Raw genomic sequence first — 22,120 nt, 5'->3', positions numbered from 1 at the left:
AGTCCTAGGACACACAACTACTTTGGCACTTAGCACTTTCAGGAAGATCAGAAGCTGGAAACCTAATAATCAAGTAATGATTCTCTTGGTGGAGTTAATTGAGAAGAGGCTGGGGAGTAGTAGGGGGAAGGAAAAAGAAGAGTATATTAGGTGAGATTTTCAAGGAATGTTATTGTTTTATACAACCATTTCAGAATTTATGTATCATCATAAGCTTATACAACTTTCTGGAGGTCCTTCTTTAAGGAAAGATCATAAAAGTATGGCCCTGACTAGTGTGGCTCATTGGACTGGGTGTCCTGCTGCAAACCTAGAGGTCATCAGTGGATTCCCTGTCAGGGCACATACCTGGGTTTCGGACCAGGTCTCTGGTTGGGGCGTGTGAGAGGCAACTGATGTAGGTTTCTCTCACACACCCATGTTCCTCTCCCTCTCTTTCTCCCTTCCTTCTCCTCTCTCTAAAAATAAATAAAAATCTTTGAAAGAATATAAAATTATGAATGCAAGATTTCCAAGGTGCTCAAAGGGCTGGCCCAAGTACAGTGCCTGACGCCTTGAATTTCAATAGCTTCATGGTAAATCTCCCTGATTAGCATGTCCTGTCCTTTAAAGTAGATGCCTAAGGAAAGCCTAAGGAAACTAGGTGTGTAATTCAGTGATAGTTTGATGGCATTTTGGAATCCCTCCTAATATGAGGTAATTAAGAACCAGAATAACATTTTTATCATTCTTGCCTAACACCTGATGAGAGGGAAGAAAGTTAGTTGAAAGGGAGACATTTAAAAAAAAATACATTGTATGTGTGTGTTTTCTTTCATGATATCATATCTACCATCAACCTCAAATGTTTCCCTTTTTCCACCAAAGTTATTTAGTAACTTGATGGCCCACCTCACTCCCTAGGTTTACTCTCTAATCTAGTTCTTAAAAATAAAATAACCTGTAAAGAGCAATGATTTCCCACTGTAGGTGTGTCGAATTCCTGTGTACTTGTTTAAATACCAATTGTGTGGATGTGGAGAAAGACATGTTCTCATACAGTGTTACAAATTGGTTAAATCATTCTGGCTATAAATTAAACTATTTCTAATTTTAAATAAGCCCAGTTTTTGACCCAGCATGTCTAGGAATACACAGGGCAGCGAGATTCAGACAGCTACTGCATCCAGCCTCCACAGTCACAGCTCTCACCAGATCACTCCATTCCATCAAATATGAAATGATATTTACATATGATATGATCCTATTTTATCATCACTTCTCAGCCTTTCGGCTAAGATCAAGTTGTGATCTTGTTTTGTCTTCTATAAATACAGATTAATGATTTTGGAAGATTCATTACCTCCAGGCAAACAGCTAAAGACCTCAGTAACTCAACTAATTTTATTCAATTAAAACTTATTTTGGGCCTTGGCCTGGTAGCCCAGTTGGTTAGAGCATTGCCTCAAAACACCAAGGTTGCAGGTTCAATCCCTGGTCAGGGCACATGAAAGAAGCAACCAATGAATACATAAATAAGTGGAATACAAATTTAAGTGTCTCTCTCCTTTTCTCTCTCTCTAAATTTGATAAAAAGAAAAACTTAAAAGGAAACTTTTTTTGGAAGAGAAAATACACGCAAAAACAAAGGAAAAAAAAAAAAGAAAAGAAAACCTAGCAGGACTACTCTATCTCTCACAAAAGTCTTCCTCTCCAATATTTTAATAATAAAAGCATTAAGCATTGACCCAAAATGTACTGTGCCAGACACTTATTTCAGGACAAGTGAGAGCCCCCTCACTCCCCCACAACCCTCTGAGTAAGGACTATTATTTTTATCATCCCATTTTACAGGTGAGGAAAGAGAGAGAGCTAAAGATGTTAGACAACCTGGTCAAAGTCTCACAGCTAGTAAACAGAAGGTTGGGGTTATAGACATAAAAAGGGGCTAAATAATACACCTGAAAAGCTCAGGGGAGGCCTGAATAGTGGGCTTTACAAACTCAGAGACCTAAAGTAAACACGTAGGATGATCTGAAATTAAAACTTCCTAACTAAAAGCCAGTCATGGAAGGTAGTCATGTCCTAGGCCGGTATCTTCCTTGATAAAGGTCAATCTTTACTTTAACTATGGTTGGCTATTATCTTTTATGTATCTGTAAGTAAGGAGTAATCTGAGAAGGAGGCAATTTTCAAACTATTTATATGGCAAGAAATCTGATCTTGCTTGCGAGTTAAGATAGGGGCTCAAGCAGTAAAATCAAGCCTACCTAGACTTGATTTCTTGTTCTCTCCCTTGCTGTGCCATCAAGAAACATACCAGTAAAATGTTATACATATGTTGTCATCTGTTAGAAGGAGAACAATAAAATGATTGTGAATTTTTAAACCTAGAATTTGGTACATAACAGATACTCAATATACTTTAAAAACGATTATTAGTCATTGGCAGATGTTAAGGTGTTCGTTATTATTAGTACAGATGGGAAGCTAGAGTTTTAATTGGTTGAGTAACTTGCTTAGGAAATAAAGCGTTATGTAGTATAAGAAAATGTCTTTGCTTTCTTCAAGCCGCCAGTCTGGCCATGGAATTCCACTGTTTCCACAAGCTCCAGCATTAAATCCCTTCACATGCCCATTTCAGAAGTCCCCAGCAGCGTTTTATTTTTCCCTTGGAATTTTTCTTAAGTTTTCAACTTCCTAAGGTCCCCAGAGCCACACCTTGGATAATTATGTTTAAAAAGCTCACAGCGCTGGCCGGCTGGGTCAGCTGGTTGGAGCGCCGTCCTGTACACCGAAACGTTTCAGGTTCTAACCCCCGTCGGGACGCGTTCGCGAGGCAGCTAATCAAAGTTTCCAAGCTTCCTCTCTCGCATATATTTCTCTTTCTTTCTCTCTCTCTCTCTCTCTCTTTCTCTCTCCCACCACTCCCTCTCTCTTTCTTCCTACTGCTCTCCCTCCCTTCCAGTCTCTTTAAACGTCGTCAGGTGAGGATTTTTTTTAAAAGATCACAAAAAAGGTCAGTAATGATATTAATTAATTCATACAATAGTTCCCTCATGAATAAAAACATACACACATTTAGCATTCACAAATTGTTGGGGGAGGGAACATAAAGGAGGGGGGGGGGAAAACGTGCCTTTGGATAGCAGGAAGTGGGAGGAGACTTTTCCAAAAGCAATCTTGGGCCAGGGGCCATATCAGAAGAAAGGAGGTTTTCTTTTTATCGACCTCAAGTTCTATTCTGAATATGGAAAATGCAAAAGGCAAGAAGGTAAATATATTTTAGTGGCATTGTTTTCTGTCTTTGTGAGTCTCTTCATGTTACTCTTTCGCCATGAGCACACTGCTTTTGCGAGAGAAAAAAATGTCCCTTAAGATTTCTTTCTGTACGCTTGTTTTTTAAAAAGAGTAAAGTTCTGTATATGGTTGCAGCTTGCTATATTGGAGTGAGGAAATAATAAGAAATGTGTTACCTGTTTTGTTTTGAGGAAATGCTTTTCTTGTCAGAAGAATAAAGTATCAGGGCCAGAAGGAAATGGTAACAGGGAAAAAGCGGGAGGTGAGGAAAAGACTTTAGAAAGAGGCATTTGACTAAGGCTGGGTAAAAAAACGAGAACCTTTCATTTCTCTTCAACAGACACAGATTCTAAACCAAAGGTGATGGATCTGAGCTTGTTTTTTCCCCCCCCTGGATCATTAGAGCCAAAAAATAATTAAATAATTAGAAGCCACACATACTGTTTAGCACTGCAGACAGAAACTAAGGGTGAAGAGGCTTTGAGGCTTAGTACTATGGGGGTCAAAAAGAGTAATACTTTTTCTCCTGCCTTTTAAGTTCTTCTGGCTGGGCTAATAATCAAATTAATGGAGACAGATTAATAGGAAAAAATAACGGTTTAATATATGCTCATGGGGAATTCACATAGACATGATAAATCCTTGAAAATTCCCAAAGGCAGTGAGACAGCATTGATACTTGGGACAAGGAGAAAAGGAAGCGAGAATGGAGCCTTAGATTTCAGTAGTGAGAATGGGGAATTTACACGTAGTTGAGTAAGAGCTGAATTTACAGGTCAGGAAAATCCTTGCTTGGTGACTCGGAAACTATGGGACACAGAGGTATCTAGCCAAGAGACCCCTGCCTGAACCCCTCCTGTTTATCATACTTAATTCAAATTAGGCTAAGGTGAACATCCTAACGTCTCTTTCCTGAAGCAGCTTTCTTTCTGACTCTCTTGGGAAGGAAAGGGGGCAAGAGTTAAAAGCTCTTTCTGAGTCTTGTTTCTTTAATAAACAACTTAAGATCAATATCCCAAATAGACAGCTTCAGAGAGGCAAAGGTTTGATTTCTTTCAGTTCAAAAGAACTGAACTCTGCCAAGGAAACCTGACTGCTTTCAGGGTCTCTTCCTAGAACTGGGTCATTTTTGCCCATAAAGTTTTAAGACTAATGTAAGAGGCCACAAAGTGAAAGAGCTTTGCAAATGTAAAATTTGAATATGAATGTTAAACTGCTACAGAGTTGTTAGAAAAAAAAGTCATACAAATGTTAATTTGTCCAGTACTTCCACCCTGTTGGACAATAGAAAGAATTTGGATGAGGGAGCCAGTTGACTTTGGATTTAATTTTTATCTAAAATGCCTACCTGTGTGCCCTTAGTTGTGTAACCTCCCATACTCAGAATTTAATAAACAAAGTAATGAATTGTCACCAGATTGCTCTGAGAATTAAATGAAAGAAAATAAGGAATGTGTCGAACAGTATGAGAGAAGGTAGACTCAATGAATGTTAATTTCTTCATATCACCCACCATTATCCCCACTCTTCTTTTGTTTCTTTTGATTCAAATAATAATTATTGAGTGCCTACAATGAAAGGGAAAGAAATTCTACCTTTGTGGGGCTTACTATCAAATGGTGTAACAGGCATTGATCAAATCACAAGCAAATGTAAAACTACAATGGACAAGTGAGAAGAATGAGGAAATCTGCAGTAGATTTGACTTGTTTTGAAAAGACTAGAAAGGGTTGCTAGATAAACTAACTTTTTATTTTTTATTTTTTAAATTGTTGTTCTATTATAGTTGTCCCCCCACCTCTGTTGCCCTCCCCTGTGCCACCCACCTTAGATGAACTAACTCTTGAAGTTTGATTCTAAAAGATTAAGATTTTAAAATGTAAATAGAAGTGGGTGGGGGTGGAGCTGAGGGAAATCCCTTCATGTCAAAGTAACTGGATTGGAAAGGAAAACTGTCACTGAATGAAACTTGGCAACTGTAGAGTAGTAGAACGAATGGAAGATAAGAGGCTGGTAGGTTGTATGACCGACATTTGATTATCTTCATATTTCCTTACTAAGAATAATAAACCATTGAATAGATGTATAATATCCCTCTGGGAAACATTTATCAAGAAAAAAGAAATGGAAAAAAAATATTCCGGGTGAGAGATAAGGATAATGTGGGTGATATAAGGGCTTCCTCCCAAGCAGAGGATAGTTTCCTCTATTTCTTTTATTTATATCCATATTTTGTCTGCTCATACATTCAAATTGGCCTTCTCCCATTTCTCCACCATCTCTTTGCTGTCTTACAAATAAACCTGAGCATTAAGATGATTTCCAGAGAATACACACTGCCAGCGGAGTTCAGTGACTGTCTTGGTGTCTTGAGTGTGGCTTACCTTAAGGCAGGTAATGTAATGTAATGCAATGGGTCAGACACCAGAGGAATGACTGATTGGTTCTTCTGTCCCCAGTGGAGCTCCAAAAAGAAGTCAGAGGGGCAAAAAATGGCTTGCAAATTCCAACCAGTAAAAGCTGAAGAGGAACATCAAGCTGCTGGTGAATCAAGTACAGAAGGAACCTCAGAGAAAGCAACCAAAAAAAGATCTATGACAGATGACAAAGGTAAGAAGTCATCCAGTCCCCAAATACCATTTCTTTTTCCTTTTCCTTTTTTTAAAGATTTTATTTATTTAGTTTTAGAAAGAGAGGGTAAAAAACACAGATCAGTTGCCTCTCACACACCTCCAACTAGGGACCTAGCCCACACACAGGCCTTGACCAAGGAAATTGAACAGGCAGCCTTTCAGTTTGCAGGCCTGCACTCAATTCACTGAGCCACACCAGCCAAGGTTTTTCTTTTTTTAAGATTTTATTTAAATCCCATCTCTTAGGGTGTAAGACGCCTGAGAAATTTTTCAGGATTCAAAAAGAAATTTTTGTGCTCTGTTCTACAAATTCTACACTTTCTTTGAAGCCTTCTTTTGTGAGTCACCTATTAAAACTTCCTGCTTTCTGTCTCTAAACTCCACAATAGATTTGGTTCTAATCATTTTGCTTTCACTCTGACAAGGAGAAAATTCTGATATGCTCTCAATTACAGCGGGCCTAGACTGAGAGAAAGACAAAACTATTTGTTCATGGCTGTGGACTAGCTAAGAAAGGACTGCTCATTCTTTCTATGTTTTTTGGAGCTTGGATTAAATTTCTGGTGGCTACTTCTGCAGATTATTTTAGCCAGGCACCATCAAACTCCAAAAGCTGCCGCTTTTTCTTTACACGTGGACTTTGTGATTCTGCACCTATCCCAGTCCTGACCTCACTTCACCATCTCCCATTCCTTTGTCAGTAGCTAATGTGGATTCTTTTAGGTGGCTTGTATCTTTCCTCCCCATCCCCACTACTTTAGTATAAAAACGCTGTAAGCACTGTCCCAGTAGCTCAATTGGTTAATGTCCCGATACGCCAAGATTGCAGGTTCGATCCCCAGTCAGGACACATGCAAGGAGCAACCAATAAACAACAAATCAATGTTTTTCTCTCTCTCCCTTTCTCCCTCTCTGGGGAAAAAAAAGAAAAAAACAGAGCACTTATAAACTCCTAAGTCAGTGGACCTAACCAAGTTTCTGGTGGTTTGGACTTCATGTTCGAAGACCTGTTCACCTTTTTAGCATTTTTGGATCAATAAAACTTTTCTTTTTAAAAAAGACTTTTGACTGTGCAAATTAAAATTTTTGTTTTATCTCGCTGCTTGGAGTTAAGGATCTCGATGTGCAATGGTTTGGGGACAGTACAATGTAAATTTGAAATCACGTTCTTGAAACTCCACTTCCTGTTTTTAAAAGTGAGGATGATCCCAGCCAGGTCAAGTTGGGATTGGGTAGAGGGTTGGTTGTAATGTACATAGAATGATTAGGTCAAATGCCTAAACTATACCTGACTAGTAATGTGGACTCAGTAAATGCTAGTGATTATTAGTATCAACGTAATTGTGTCTGTTCTGGAGCTGTGTTCTATAAGCCTTTTCTGAACGGTGTGTGTGAGGTGCAGCAGGAGACCTGTGCAATGAGAACAGTGCTGCCCTGATGGGGTGGGCTGGCAGATTTATGGGTAAATGCTTGTAGCATTGCTCAGTGGTTTATCTGTTTTGTCAGAGATCAAAGCATCACTGAGTATTTATGATCTCAGGTCTAAAATTTCTCTCATTACCCTGGATTGGAAATGTCTAGGCAACCTCCTTGGAGTCTGTGCACTAAGGAGCTCAAAAGCGTATGTGAGTAGTGAGGAGTTTTAGGAAGTAAAAACTGTCGAACTCAGAAGTAATAAGTCCTAGGTTTGAGGTCTATCCCTTTAAGGTTTTGTGGTCTTTTGTAAGTCATTTAACTGTACAATGGGGGCTGTACTATGATAACTAAAAGTGATTGTATTATTGACATTTTAAAAGGGTACACAAAAGTTAATTACTACTAATTTTATCCCATTCTCCTTCAGCTTCCTGCCCACAAGAGATGGCACAAGACAATAAAAGAGTAAGAATTCGGAAGAAGATACCAGTTCCTCCATTGCCCCTAAAATTGCCACCAGTTGACATGCTTCACCGAGACATCGTGAGGGCTTGGTGCCAGCAATTAAAGCTGAGCACCAAAGGCTTGGTGAGGGCCGAGGGTGTTAGATTGTACTGCTGGGAGGAAGGGTTGGAACCTTACTGTAATCGTTAACTCATTTTTCTCATCTTAGAAATTGGAAGCATATAAGAGGCTGTGTGAATATGCTTACCCTAATCAAAAGGTGAGTAATTTGTGAGAAATTTGGCAGAGTAGAAGGTTTCCTTCTCATCCTAATTACCTACCTTCATGTGAAAAAGTGAGTAAAGGGATCATCCGAGCCCCTCCTTCTTGCTCCTCTCCTTCTAAAGACACAACATCCCCCATCCTCACTTTTCACCAATTCTTCAAAGAGTAATAAAAATGAGGCTGCACTTCTGAAAGCACGTCAATCTTTTCAACCCTATTTGTAGTTTGTTCCTGTCTCACCAAAGGCGGCCAGGGTCTTGACAGAATCAAAAAGAAAATTGAAGATGGAAAAGGAAGGAATGACTCTAAAAAGTTTTGGCCTTCCTGAGGCGACTGCTCCCCCTGAGGAGGGGGTGCCTACTCATGGAGGGGCTACTGCTCTCCTTGAGGGAATGGATAGTGTCACCATGACAACTTCCACCCCAGAAGCTGTGTTTGCCTCCTGGAGCAGAATCGCAGCCAGTGCTGGGAAGATGGAGACAGTGCAGTCACCACAAGAGGCCTCTGGTAAGCCCGATATCAAAAGCTGGTTCTGGTTCAGATGAGTAAATAAGGTTAATTGCTACTCATTGCTGATCAACTTTAGGGTATATCAAAATTACCTGAAGGGCTGATGAATCCTGCTGTTGTGCCCACCCCACCGCTCCCCGCCCCCAGTTTAGTTTCTGATTCAGGTCTGAGATAGGGCCTGAGAACATGCATTTCTAACAATTTTCTAGGCACTGCTGATGATGACAATCAGAGGTCCACCACTCTGAGAAGCACTGCTCTAACTTGCTGATGGCATCACAATGGGAGAGCAATCCGTTTAGATTCATTTCTTTCCTCCTCTTTAAGGAATTAGAAGTAAGAGCAGGCTCTAAAGTCAACTGCCTGAACTTAAGCCTTGGATCTTCTAACATCTTTTAAGTGAATGACATTAACAAATTACAAATTAGTTCCCAGTTTCATCACCGTAAAATAGGTTAATAATACCTATAATGCTTACCTCATAACAAGAATTACAGAAGATATAATTAAGGAAGACCATAAACTGTTGAGCTCAATAAACTGCCTTTTAAAGAGTTGATACCCCTGAACCTATTTCGGGAAGGCCACTCCAGAATACTCTGGTTTTGTCTTTCTATTAAAGGAAACCAGGATGCGTAGGTCATCTACAAATATACTTCTTGGACATAAAAAATTATTTTGAGGTGAATGCAATTAAATGATCTCAGAAAAAAAGACATCCCCTTTTCTGCCTAAAGGCAGGATATAAATTCTCCTCGTGGTGGAGACACTTAACCAACAGACAGATGGCACCAGACAACTCTGCAAGCAACCTTCACTCCATTAGTTTCCTCCCATATATTCACTTTCCACAGTTCACCACTCTTGGGGGCCTGAAACTGCTTTCCTTTGTTCTGTCATTTCTCTTCAAATTTATTGTTCTTTGTAGAAGCTGTTATATAAGATGGAATTCTAAGCCACCATTTTGAATTAGTTTTTGTTGTGTTTTCTCCTACATGGTGTGCACTTCATACATTAATAAACTATTTTTCTCTTCTTAATCTGTCTTTTGTTACATAGTCCCAGCTGAGCCCTGGCTGGTGTGGGTCTGTGGGTTGAGCACCAGCCTGCCACCAAAAGGTTGCCAGTTCAGTTCCTAGCCAGGGACATGCCTGGGTTGCGAGCCAGGTCCCCAGTTTGGGCATGTGAGAGGTAGCCAGTCAGTGTTTCTCTTGTACATGATGTCTCTCTCTCTCACTTTCTCCCTCCCCTCCCTTTTCTTTAAAAGTAAATAAAATCTTTAAAAAAAAGTCCCAGCTGAAAGCCTAAGAGTGGTAAAATTTTGCCTCCCCTGTACCACCATCTATAATACCACTTTCAACTAGCCTTTCTTTCTTTTTAAAGTTGTAACAGGAATTGTCTTGCATTATTTTCAAAAAGGAATAGGCTGGAGCAGGTTAAATTAGAATCCTAGGGTTCACATCTCAAGAGCTAGCACCTGAGAAAGAATCAGACCATGATGCAGTTTCTAATATAAGAATTTGGTCTTACTCTGTTCATGATAACCTCTCCTTCTTTCCCCAGGTGTCAGGTGGTGTGTGGTCCATGGGCGAAGTCTCCCTGCAGACACGGAGGGTTGGGTTAAGCTCCAGTTTTATGCTGGGCAAGCCTGGGTTCCTGAAAAACAAGGGAAAGTGTGTGCACTCTTCTTGCTACCTGCCTGCAGCCTTCCACCCTCGCACCTGGAGGACAACATGTTGTGCCCCAAATGTGTTCATAGGTAATTACCTAGTGCTTTTCTACAAACTAAAAGTGGGCACTTGCATTTTTAGTTGAGGGAGAGGGAGAGTGCATGTTTAGCTTAATTAGCCCTGTGTTTCAATCATAATTTATCAGTAAAGAGTTTCAAGATCATTACCCATTAGTATATTCTTAGGAAAAAGAGTGTTTTTGTCTGCCTGGAGACCCATAATGCTAGAGAAGCAAATATTTATAATTACTATACTCCAAGTATATCGTCGTCGGCAGCCGTCCGTCTCGAGAGACGATGGTGTAGCTTCTTAAGAGTCTATCTGCACCGCTGAGAATGGCTGTGCAGTCCGACTCGGGAGTGACACGGTATCTGTCTCCTCCCATGTTGAATCGACATCTTGCGATGACGCTGGAGTGTCCTCTCCAGTGAAGCTGAAGCTACAGAGCCTGGGCAGGGTGATATGGAGGGTCTGCTGTTGCCCATGCAGCAGACCCCCCCTCTCTTCGCAGCTGAAGGATCCAAGGGAAAGACGGAGTCAATACAGCTTGGCTTCAGGTGCGCCGCAGGAGTTGCCGGTGTTGACTACAACGTCAAACCGCCTTAGGGACTCCGGCTCCGGATTTTCTGTCGGGGTTTACTCCCTTAGCCTTTCCCCTGAAGAGGTATGCCGCAAGGCAGCGGAGGTTTTTTGGAATCAGAGTTTTCCTTCTCTGTCCAAGTATATACACTACACAGAAATAATGACTACCAAAAAACTCCTTCTTTTAAGTAGCCTACAGTCTAATATGGATGATTGGTTTGTCAAGAGCTATAACACCATATGATGACTGGTATCAGAAAGATTTCTTCTTTCTTTTGTTAAAAAATTTTAAAAATTTAATTGATTTGAAAGAGAAAAACATCAATTTATTGTTTCACTTATTTATGCATTCATTGGTTGATTTTGTATGTGCCCTGACTGGGGATCGAACCTGCAACCTTGGTTCATTGGGACAATGCTCTAAACAACCGAGCCCTTAACGTAAGTGAAGAACTGACTAGATAGAAAGGAGTAAGGTCATTTTCCAGTGTAGCAACCAGAGCCACACCTGTGAAAGAACTAAGGACAACAAAGAAATTGCAAGCAGTTCAGTGTGACAAAATATGGTGAAAATAAACCTCAGTTTTCTCACTTACAAAAGGGTATAATAATGCCTATCTAAGGATATTGTGAAAATTAAGTGAGTAAACAAGGAAAATGCACATCTGTAAAATTCTGAAAACAAGTTCTAGCAGTCAAGGGACAGACAAGGAGTCAAGTCAGGTAACTCATCCCCAGTTGATGGGCCAGTGAAAGGTTTTAAGCAAGTAAATGGACTCAGGCTTACATTGCTAGGGAGGGTAGGGTATAAGATCAATTAGAAAAATCGTGTTGGGTAATACAGTTTTTCATATGTGTAATGGGTCTGGAACCTTCTAGAGGTGCCCCCCCAACAAAAGAAATCTGACTGAGGACAGAACTTTAGGGAACAGCAGTATTGGGGGTGGGGGTGGACGTGTTAAAAGAGACAGAAAAGAAACGAGGAGGAAAGCTAGAATATGAAGTTAATGGAGAGAGTCTGCATGGGGAAATTTTCTTAATTTTAAGTGACATTTGAAGAAGGTACAAATAATATACTTGCTTGGATGATATAAGAGGTTCAAAGCAGTAAAGAATACAGAAAATCTGGTGTTGGTTGAGTAAGGGGAGGAGAAAAGTAGAAACTGCAACTGGAGGTATTTTCTGAAAGTACAAAATGGAGACGTGGGTCAATAGGGTGCTTAATGGGAATTTTTATTATGGAGAGGGAAAATGGGAAGAAAAGCATCCCTCTGAATAGAGAGACTTGGTGCAGCCCTGTCTTAGCTCCTAGGGATCCATTCCCCCATCTCTCAGCTGTAAGGAGGCATCCTGGGCTACACCTCCAGCTCTGTTGTCCTGCTTACCTGCCACCCCCTTGGTGTCATGGTTACTGAACACCACAGCTGGTGAAGGATAGCTGTGTGAGGTGGGTGGACCCTTCAGGCCACACTCCCCCTCCAGCAATCTAGGAGTGCCAGTCCCCTGAGCCCTGGCACTGGTGAGTGGATGCTTATCTTCTTCCCTTTTGGCTATCCTGCATTCTGCCGCAATTCTCTGCCAAGCAAGTTAAATACAATTGAGGTTACTTGGAATAGCTCTTAAATGACATTCTGGGGCCTCTCCTGCCCATGGCTGAACTGAACAGGAGTATGTTAGAGACATAGCTTGGCTAAAAATGCCATTCCAAGAGGACCAGGTCATGCTTTCCACTCACTATCCTAAAGTCCTAAGAGCAATTTTTTTCTTTCATTTTATTTATAGATTTGAGAGACAGAGAGGAAGGGACACAGAAAAACATCAATTTGCTGTTCCACTTATTTATGCACTCATTGGTTGATTCTTGTATGTGCCCTGACCAGAGATCGAACCTACAACCTTGGCATATCGGGACGTGCTCTAACCAACTGAGCTAACTGGCCAGGACCTCTAAGGGCAATTTTATTGGCGTTCCAGTGGGGAATTTCTTGTTATTTCTCATTTGATATTTAAAAGATGACAATCATTTTATTTGTTTTATAGGAATAAGGTGTTAATGAAAAGCCTCCAGTGAAACTATAATGCCAAGAAAAAGAGAACAACTATGATTATAATAAATGATAGAAAGGTGACTATGATCAACTTCGTGTTGTCACTGACAACTGCACTCCAGGCTGCTCTGACACCCTCCATGCTTCCTGCTGCCAGGGCCCACAGACTGGTGGGGAGCAGGTGTTACTGTCAGACTCCCAACATGCCGGCCACTTCATCTGTTGGGATATCAACATTTACATTTTAAAATGGAAAAGCATTTCACAAATTATGATTTATTGCAGTTAATAAGATGAAAAGTCACACCATCAAACAATTACCCTTCTGATTACCCTTCTGACACAGAAGTGACCTCAGCAGCTCCTTCACGGTCGGAACCTGATGTGAATATTGCGGAGGGAGTGAAGAAACAAGAGTGTGCTCCCACGCTGGATTCCTGCCTCAGAATTCTGCCTCCCTTAGGGTGCTGCTGCCTTCTAAGTTTAATAACTTCAAACTACTGACTATCTTAGGCCAAAGGAAAAACTATTATTCCCTCCACTCCCAAAAAACACTTTCTTAATATACAAAATGCTTCAAAGTTTTCTTAACCTGAGATTTCTATGGTGTGTCTGGGATGAAAATACAGGACACTTTGCCAATAGTATTTCCAGTTGTAACTGTTTGGTATGTTTCTGTTTAAAACATTCAAGGTTATTTCTTAGCCGTAAATACATAATATGTTTTAAATGTTTATGTAAAATAATGGATCTGCTATGTTTAGGAAGCTTTGTTTATGCAAATTATTGTTAGTGTTCTTAACTCAGGAGGGTTAAGCCACGAGGCATGATTATTAGTCATTTTTTTCAGTGTAATAAATAATAAACACTATTCCTTACTATTGCATATAGTTTTTCATTTTGTTTTCTTTTTTAGCTTTTTCTCTTTATTCATTGGATTGCTAGTTTCTATTTTATTTCTTCACTCTATTAATTTGGGAATCCTACTTTGGTTCCCAATTCTGCTTATCTTGTTCCTAGCACACGAAAATAAATTTAAGATTCCCTCTATATAAATAAGTTCTATTCTGCCATTAAAATACCCCTGGCTGGTTTGGCTCAGTGGATTGAGCGTCGGCCTGCGAGCTAAGTGTCGCTGGTTCGATCTTCTAGTCAGGGCACATCAGAGAAGGAAAACTCTGACTCCAAAAAACCTCCGCTGCCTTGCGGCATACCTCTTCAGGGGAAAGGCTAAGGGAGTAAACCCCGACAGAAAATCCGGAGCCGGAGTCCCTAAGGCGGTTTGACGTTGTAGTCAACACCGGCAACTCCTGCGGCGCACCTGAAGCCAAGCTGTATTGACTCCGTCTTTCCCTTGGACCCTTCAGCTGCGAAGAGAGGGGGGGGTCTGCTGCATGGGCAACAGCAGACCCTCCATATCACCCTGCCCAGGCTCTGTAGCTTCAGCTTCACTGGAGAGGACACTCCAGCGTCATCGCAAGATGTCGATTCAACACGGGAGGAGACAGATACCGTGTCACTCCCGAGTCGGACTGCACAGCCATTCTCGGCGGTGCAGATAGACTCTTAAGAAGCTACACCATCGTCTCTCGAGACGGACGGCTGCCGACGACCATTAAAATTTATTATTTACCCCTCCTTACTGCCCCAGCATAATAAAATCTCTAAAGTCACATTCCCCAACTCCCTAAAATCCACAAGCCCCCAAAATTACTATAAAGTTTTAACTACTCTATTCCCTCTTCCCTCTCTGTCCTATGCTCTCCAAATATTATTTCAAGGAAGGGAATTCCATAATAAAGGGGCCCGGTGGTGTGGTCTTGATAGGAGGAGCCAAAAGAAAGCATTTTTCCCATTTGGAAATCAAAGTTAACAGCCACGAAGGTACGTCAGTGCCCACAAGCGCGCATGTGGTGTGTTTATGTGTGTGCAAGTTGGGAGGTGCAATAGGAATGTGATAGAAACCTTGGACCAGCCCTCCAAATTTTCCTTGGCTCCAAAGGACACAAGCAAGACTTCACAAGTTGGTGCTGAAGTAACAGCTTTGGGGTTGTAGGTTCTGCCAACACATTGCTGACTGAGGCAAATGAATGTACAAGTAGAAAGTGTGAGCTCACTGACAGGAAGCAAAAGTGGAAGTAAGTGGCCGCATCTTCATAGATCCTCAGCCCTAAGGAGCAGAGGTAGGAAGGAAAAAGGAGATAGGGAAAAGTTTTTAAATACTAATTCACTGAATTGGAATTATAAATTTCTACATTTGGCAAAATGGGGCACACAGGCAAAAATTGGTTATGTCCATCTTAGCCACAGATTCAAACATCACCAGGAATGGTACAAACAGAAATGTGTTTTCTGGTGGGATGCAATGTATAACTGATACTATTTTTGCCAAAAAACTAACAGGAAGGAATCTACTCACAAGGAAGCAATCAATCCTGATTATACCTGTTGTCTCATAATTAAATGTACTTGTTTTGTGTGGCAATTACTTGGGTATATCCATGTAATAAAAATCTACAGAGCTATGCCCTTAAGATGTGTTTAGTTTACTGTATTTAAGTGATATAGTACTTTTAAAGTGTCCTAGTTTGGCACTGACTGGTATGGCTCAGGGGGCATCCTTCCACAAACTAAATGGTTGCTGGTTCAATTCCTGGTCAGGGCACATGCCTGGGTTGTGGACCAGGTCCCCAGTTGAGGGTGAGAGAAAGGCAACTGATCAATGTTCCTCACCCCATCTTCTTCCCTTCTCTCTAAAAATAGATAAAATATTTTTTTAAAAGAAGACATATCTTTAAATAAATAAATACAAGTGTCCATCCTGGTTTGAGTGATAAAATATAGTTCTAGTTAAAAGGGTGTTTTTGTAACAATTGGGAAAGTTTGAATATATACTACAGCAATGTTAAATGCCTTGGTTGTGATAAATATATTGTGGTTATAAAGGATTATATGTATGTGTACATCATCTCCAACATTGTTTTATGATTATTGACTTTTATAAATGTATATATACACACAAAAATATATAAATAATATTGCATTAGCCTTCGACACTTGGTTAATTTTAAAATAAATTGGTTTAAAATAAAACAATTGCGTATGTGAAAAGATGCTTTTGAAATACAAGTCAGATCATGACACTTCTCAGAACATTCACATGGATCCCATTCCATTGAAGGAAAAACCGAAGTCCATGTAATGACCTTCCAGGTCTTCCCTCAAGTGTCTCTTACCTTGTGTACCCTCACCACTGACCTCATCTCCAGCACCCTGATTTTGCTGTTCCTTGATCATGTTTAACATTGCTACCACCTTAGGGCCTTGTCACTGGCTGGAATGCTCTTTCCCAAGATACCAGTATGGTAAACTTTCTGTTTTCAACTCTTCCTCAAATGTCACTTTTTCAAAAAGGTGACCCCTTATTTAAAATCACAAGTTATTTCTCAGCCCCTGTGAGCACCATTTATCTCTCTCATCCTTCTCTAGCTTTCTGGATGGATGAGAGAAAATGGATTGCAAGTTACTTAGAAATCAATATTTAGAAAATCTATCTTTGCCCTCTATCTAATGTGTTACAACATGGTTAATACAACACAGCTACAATCTGATGAAATGACCTGAGCTGTGAGTGGGGGGGCTACAAAACAAACAAGATGGCAGGAATGTATGTTGAGTGAAATGTTAATGGCCTGCAAAGATTAAGGCAGTAAAAAGTCTAAGACCTAGGTTTCAGGACCAGTCATGTTATTTTAGTTGCTGGTTGATTTTGGAATATCTGTGGCCTATACAGCAATTATCTTAATATTTATTTCACAGGGTTGAAAAAATTAATGAAAATATATGCAACACTTCACAAACTGAAGGTCTATGCCAATGTTAATTATGACTATATTATTAAATTTTTCTTAGCTTCTATTCTACTTTTATTGATTGATTTTACAAAGAAAGAGAGGAAGGGAGAGAGGAACATCAATTTCTTGTTCCACTTATTTATCCATTCTTAGTTGTTTCTTATATGTGCCCTGACCAGAGATTGAACATGCATACTTGGTGCATTGGAATGATGCCCTAACCAACTGACCTACTCAGCTAGGGCCTAGCTTCTTCAATGTTAAGTTTCCCCAAACAAAATGCTTCCCTGACCCATCAATCTGCTTCCCATCAGTAGGTTCTCTTGAGACATTTTACGTAGCTAGTGCCGACAACAGAATTTGAGTATTGGATTGCTCAGAACAAAGATGAGAATATGACACTTTCTATTACTCATATTTTGCCCTTATTCTCTGCAGAAAAATGTAATTTGAGAGACTGTAAACAGGCATTTTTTTTTTTAAAAGTCATTTGTTGGGAAGGCAGCAATGGTATACAGTCAATTCTTTTATTGAATCATTTTACCTAATTTTGGTATAAAGCAAGGTCAGAGAAGGCAGAAGGATAGAGAAGAGGAAGCCATTATTATTCATATATTACTCCCTTCACACTCTGTTCTGCTTTCACCTCTAACTATTGAGATAAGTAACTTTCTTTTTTATACATGATAATAGTATCTCACTTTCGACATGATTATGAGACCTGTTTGCAGAACATGCTTACCTCAGCAGAAGTGGCCCAGAAGTTATCATATTCAAGAAGAGGTTTGATATTGGCCAGTTCAGCAATGCCTCAGCACAGACCTAAAAGAGGGAATAAGACTGAAGGAGCCACTACTCTTGACATGGCTAACAAATTTATGATAAATAACTCAGACTATATTTGAGAAAATAGATCAAGGGTGGTAAATATGCAATACAATATAGAGATGATTATTATAAAATTTTACACCTGAAAATTATATAATTTCATTTACCAATGTAACCCAATAACATCAATAAAAATATAAATACATACATACATAGAAGCAAAAAAAGAAAAAAAAATAGATCAAGATATGACAACCCTTTAGCAGTGACCTCAGCTAACCTTACTGCCACATCTGAGCCCTGGACCTGAAAAGTCTCTAGTAAGACTGATAATAGCACTTGTCTGAAAGAAGAAATAGCTCAATTTTAATGAGTTTGAAATGGAAAAGAAGAGATAGAATAAGCCACTTAGCATTTAACAGTCCATAGGTTGGAAAATGGTTTCTTGTAAGTGATATCTTTATTTGCTGGAGCTCACATTCTCCTGGCAGATATCAATGTTGTTCCTGAATTGATTTTGAAGTCAAGTGATTTGGAGCTATTCTTTTCCCATCATTGAGTGTAATCATAATTTCAGAGGGAAGTATAAAGTGTTGATGTGCTCAGAAAAGAAGTACCACAAAGTGAGTATACCTTATTTCTCTTTTTTCAAGGCAAACAAACAAAGGAAGTAGAGCATTGTGCTGTGGTGATCATGCAAGTGTGCCTTTCAGCCTTGTACTGCAGGGAGAGTAATTGGTCATTGGCCATAACATGAACTTCACTACTGTCTTCACAGCTATGCTGCAACTCCCATCTGCTACCCTAGCCACTGAGGGTAGCAGGCAGGCATTCTGAGGTAGACCTTTCTTAATTGTTAACACTTGAGGGTTCCTCATTAACCTTGCTTAATCTCTCTTAGATCTACACTGCAGCTCAAAACTCTTCCTATCCAAACCACCATGCCTCCCCTTCACAGGGGTCAGAACTACCTCTTGTCTGACAGTTCTCCCAGCATCCTGACTCCCTTCTCATTTTCCTTCACAGTTGTTTTCTACAATAAATCTTTTGAACACCTAATTCCATCTTGGCATTTGCTTCTTGGTGGGTGTGAACAAGGAGCAGTAAGAGAAAACATAATAACTTGGAATTCTAGACTGGCTCACTGACCTGGATGAATACAGAAAGACACCATTCTGAGTGCTGTGTGAGGGGTGGGGAGTCCTTGGCACACAGTGATGGTCCAATTACTAAAGAAGATATTACTGGAGGTGACCTGAAAGTGTCCTGGTAGAAGGGAATTCCCTTGCAAATGCAATAATTCAGGCATTTGGAAAATATGGCTATAAAAAGGTCTACAAAGTTGGTGGAGTTAGCTGACTATTGGTAAGTTCTATTAATGATGATCAATGGGATAACGAGAAACTGAGGGCCATTGACAGGCATTGAAAGACTAACTATGAGATACTATGGGGACTTCTGGCCAAAATGAAGGCATAAGTAGACACGCTTCACCTCCTTCCACAACCATAAGAAGGATTACATCTACTGCAAAACAACAACAACAACAACAACAACAACAAAAAACAGAATCACCAGAAAATTAAACTGCATGGGAGTCCAACAAACAGAGCTATAAAAAAGTAGTACTCATCCAGTTGGGTAAGAGGGGTGGAGCCAGAAAGCCAGATGGAGAGGACGCGGTGTGGAGGAGGCAGTGGTGGCAGCAGCAAGGCAGTGGCTGTAGCTGGCCTGTGGAAAGAGCAGTCACACATAAAAGCCAGCGGGGACACCTGGAGAGTGATCCCAGTTTTGGGCCAGACCGTGCAGCTCATAGTTCCAGCTCTGGGAAAATAAAGCCTCATTGCTTTGGGCTGTGAAAACCAATGGGGCTGGGGCAGTGGAAGAAATAGCTGGTCTCTCATGAGAGTACATTTAGAGGGCCCCCATGGCCCTAGAACATATGCAAGCTCACCCATTCTGGGAACCACCACCAGGAAAACAGCTAGAGGGGCGCCAGTTGCGTACAGGGAGTGGGTGAAGTGACTGGAAAAGGGGCGAGTGCCAAGTAAGAAACATTGTTCCCTTTCTAACTCCTCCCACACATACAGTACCACAAGGTGGTAAAATGGGTCGCCCACAGTTGATGAATACATAAGGCTCTTCCCCTTACAATGTAACAGGTGTGATAGCTCTTCCTAATAGATCTAAACACAGGAGGCTGTCAAGTTGAGGAAACAAAGAAGTATGGCCCCAAGAGGGAGCAGATCAAGGCTCCAGAGGGAGAACCAAGGGACAAAGATATAGCCAATCTACCAGATGAAGAGTTCAAAACACTGGTAATAATGATGCTCACAGAAATGATTGAGTACATCAAATGCATAAGGGAAGAAGTGAAGACTATACTAAGTGAAATGAAGAAAAATCCACATGAAACCAGTGGTGAAAGGAAGGAAGCCAAGATTCAAATCAATGATTTGGAACAAAGGGAAGAAATAAGCAGTCAACCAATACAGAAGGAGAATACAAGAATTGGAAAAAAAAAAATGAGGAGAGGCTTAGGAACCTCTGAGACAACTTTAAATGTACCAACATCCTAATCATAGGGGTGCCAGAAGGAGAAAAGCAAGAGCAAGAAATTAAAAACTTAGTTGGAAAAGTAATAAAGGAAAACTTCCCTAATTTGGCAAAGGAAATGGACATACAAGTCCAGAAAGATCAGAGAGTCCCAAACAAGCTAGACCCAAAGAGGACCACACCAAGACACATCATAATTAAAATGTTAAAGATAAAAGATAAACAGAGAATCTTAAAAGTAGCACGAGAAAAACAGAGTTTCCTACAAAGGAATTCCCATAGACTGTCAGCTGGTTTCTCAAAAGAAACTTTGCATGCAGGAAGGATCTTGCAAGTATTTTCAAAGTGATGAAAAGCAACGACCTACAAGATTACTCTATCCAACAAAGATGTCATTTAGAGTGGAAGGGCAGATAAAGTGCTTCCCACACAAGGTAAAGCTGAAGGAGCTCATCATCATCAAGCCCTTATTATATGAAATGTTAGAGACATATTTAAGAAAAAGAAATTCAAAATTATGAACAGTAAAATGACAACAAACCCTCAACTATCAACAAATGAATCTAAAAAAACAAAAACCAACTAAGCAGACAGCTAGAACAGGAATATCATCATAGATAAGGAGATCACATGGAGGGTTATCAGCGGGGAAGGGGAGAGGGATGAATGGGGGAAAAAGTGCAAGGATCAGGAGGCATAACTGGTAAGTACAAAATAGACAGGGGGATGTTAAGAATAATAATGTAAATGTCAAAGCCTATATGCATGACCCATGGACATGAACTAAGGGAGCAAGAGTTGCTGGGGCGAAGGGAGGTACCAGGTGGAGGGGAGCAAAGGGGAAAAAATTAGGACAACTGTAATAGCATAATCAATAAAATATACTTAAAACAAAAAATACTAAGTATAAGATATGAGAGCAGGAGATGGTGTGGTTGTGCATAGATTCTAAATTCCCTAGTTATGAAACTCAGTTTGAGGTGGCCTATAATCTGTATTTGGTAGCATCAAGAATGGGTTGTCTGGAGGTAATATGACCAGTTAGCAATTTCAATAACTGATTAAAGATGATTTAGACAAGAAATGAGGCAGTGGTAGTAGAATTACAAGAGAGACAAAATCAAGCAAGATGTGTACATGTTTGACTCCACTGGAGCTTAAGAAGAAGTGTTTTGAGGTAGTTGTTATGTTTCTGCCTTTAGATGACTGGGTGGATGATAATACATCTCACAAGAGAAGAAATACAGGAGGTTGAAAGTTGATGGGGAAGACAATGAGTTAAATTTTAAATATGTTTGAAGTGTATAATGGGATATGCCAAAACTTGGGTCAATAATACAGTACAATCAAAAAAATTGGGCTGGTAATACATGTAGTCAGCATATAGGTGGTAGCTGAAATGGAGAAATAGATGAGGCTGCTCCACAAAAGCATGAGGCATGATCAAGAGCAGAGAAATGAATCTTACGGAACATCAATGTTTTAGGAACTAGGTGGGAAAAGAGACAGGAAAAACATTAGACCAGAAGGAAAAGAACTAGATAGAGTAAGAAGATTGTTTAGAAAGTTGAGCAACTCTGAAGAGGGAGAGAATAGTAGTTTAAATAGAATGATAATGTGTGTGTGTGTGTGTGTGTGTGTGTGTGTGTGTGTGTGTGTGTGTGTGTGTTGTTTTATTTTAAATGGGACAGGCTTTAAAATGTCTGGGCAGAACTTGTGAAGAGGGAGAGGTAGAAAACTCAAGAAGGAACAAATGACTGGTTGGGACATAAAAGGGAGTAGACTGGGTTTACTTTACTTGGCCTGAGTTCCCATGCTTTCTCATCTACAATCCTCAGATAGTAGGGCAATTGTTCAGGGATCCAAAAGTTCTTAACACCAATCTTCAGCCATGTCAAGAGGACAACGTGAATTAAGCTTTCCAGTTTCGATATGTTTAACACATACCATGTGTT

The 22,120-nt window shown here is 40.2% G+C and overlaps 1 protein-coding gene across 1 annotated transcript; it reads left to right on the top strand.

Moving 5' to 3' along the window:
* The first annotated feature begins 5,759 nt into the window (after positions 1 to 5,759).
* On the top strand, positions 5,760 to 13,203 carry DPPA4 (developmental pluripotency associated 4). Its single transcript, XM_090261494.1, has 6 exons — positions 5,760 to 5,889; positions 7,756 to 7,916; positions 8,002 to 8,052; positions 8,282 to 8,564; positions 10,131 to 10,326; positions 12,920 to 13,203. Exons 1-6 carry the CDS (start codon positions 5,772 to 5,774, stop codon positions 12,948 to 12,950), a joined length of 840 nt encoding a protein of 279 aa, XP_090117620.1. The 5' UTR covers positions 5,760 to 5,771; the 3' UTR covers positions 12,951 to 13,203.
* The last annotated feature ends 8,917 nt before the right edge of the window (positions 13,204 to 22,120 follow it).

The sequence above is a fragment of the Furipterus horrens genome, unplaced genomic scaffold (genome assembly GCF_987537825.1).
Source record: "Furipterus horrens unplaced genomic scaffold, mFurHor1.1.pri manual_scaffold_1, whole genome shotgun sequence".
NCBI lineage: Eukaryota > Metazoa > Chordata > Mammalia > Chiroptera > Furipteridae > Furipterus > Furipterus horrens.
The sequence above is the reverse complement of the archived record's forward strand: the minus strand, read 5'-3'. Positions and strand labels throughout refer to the sequence as shown.

Coding starts and splice junctions, on each gene's coding strand:
- DPPA4 (XM_090261494.1), top strand. CDS start 5,772: ATGGCTTGCAAATTCCAACCAGTAAAAGCTGAAGAGGAACATCAAGCT. Junction 7,917..8,001: donor AGCTGAGCACCAAAGGCTTG/GTGAGGGCCGAG, acceptor TTCTCATCTTAG/AAATTGGAAGCATATAAGAG. Junction 8,053..8,281: donor ATGCTTACCCTAATCAAAAG/GTGAGTAATTTG, acceptor CCCTATTTGTAG/TTTGTTCCTGTCTCACCAAA.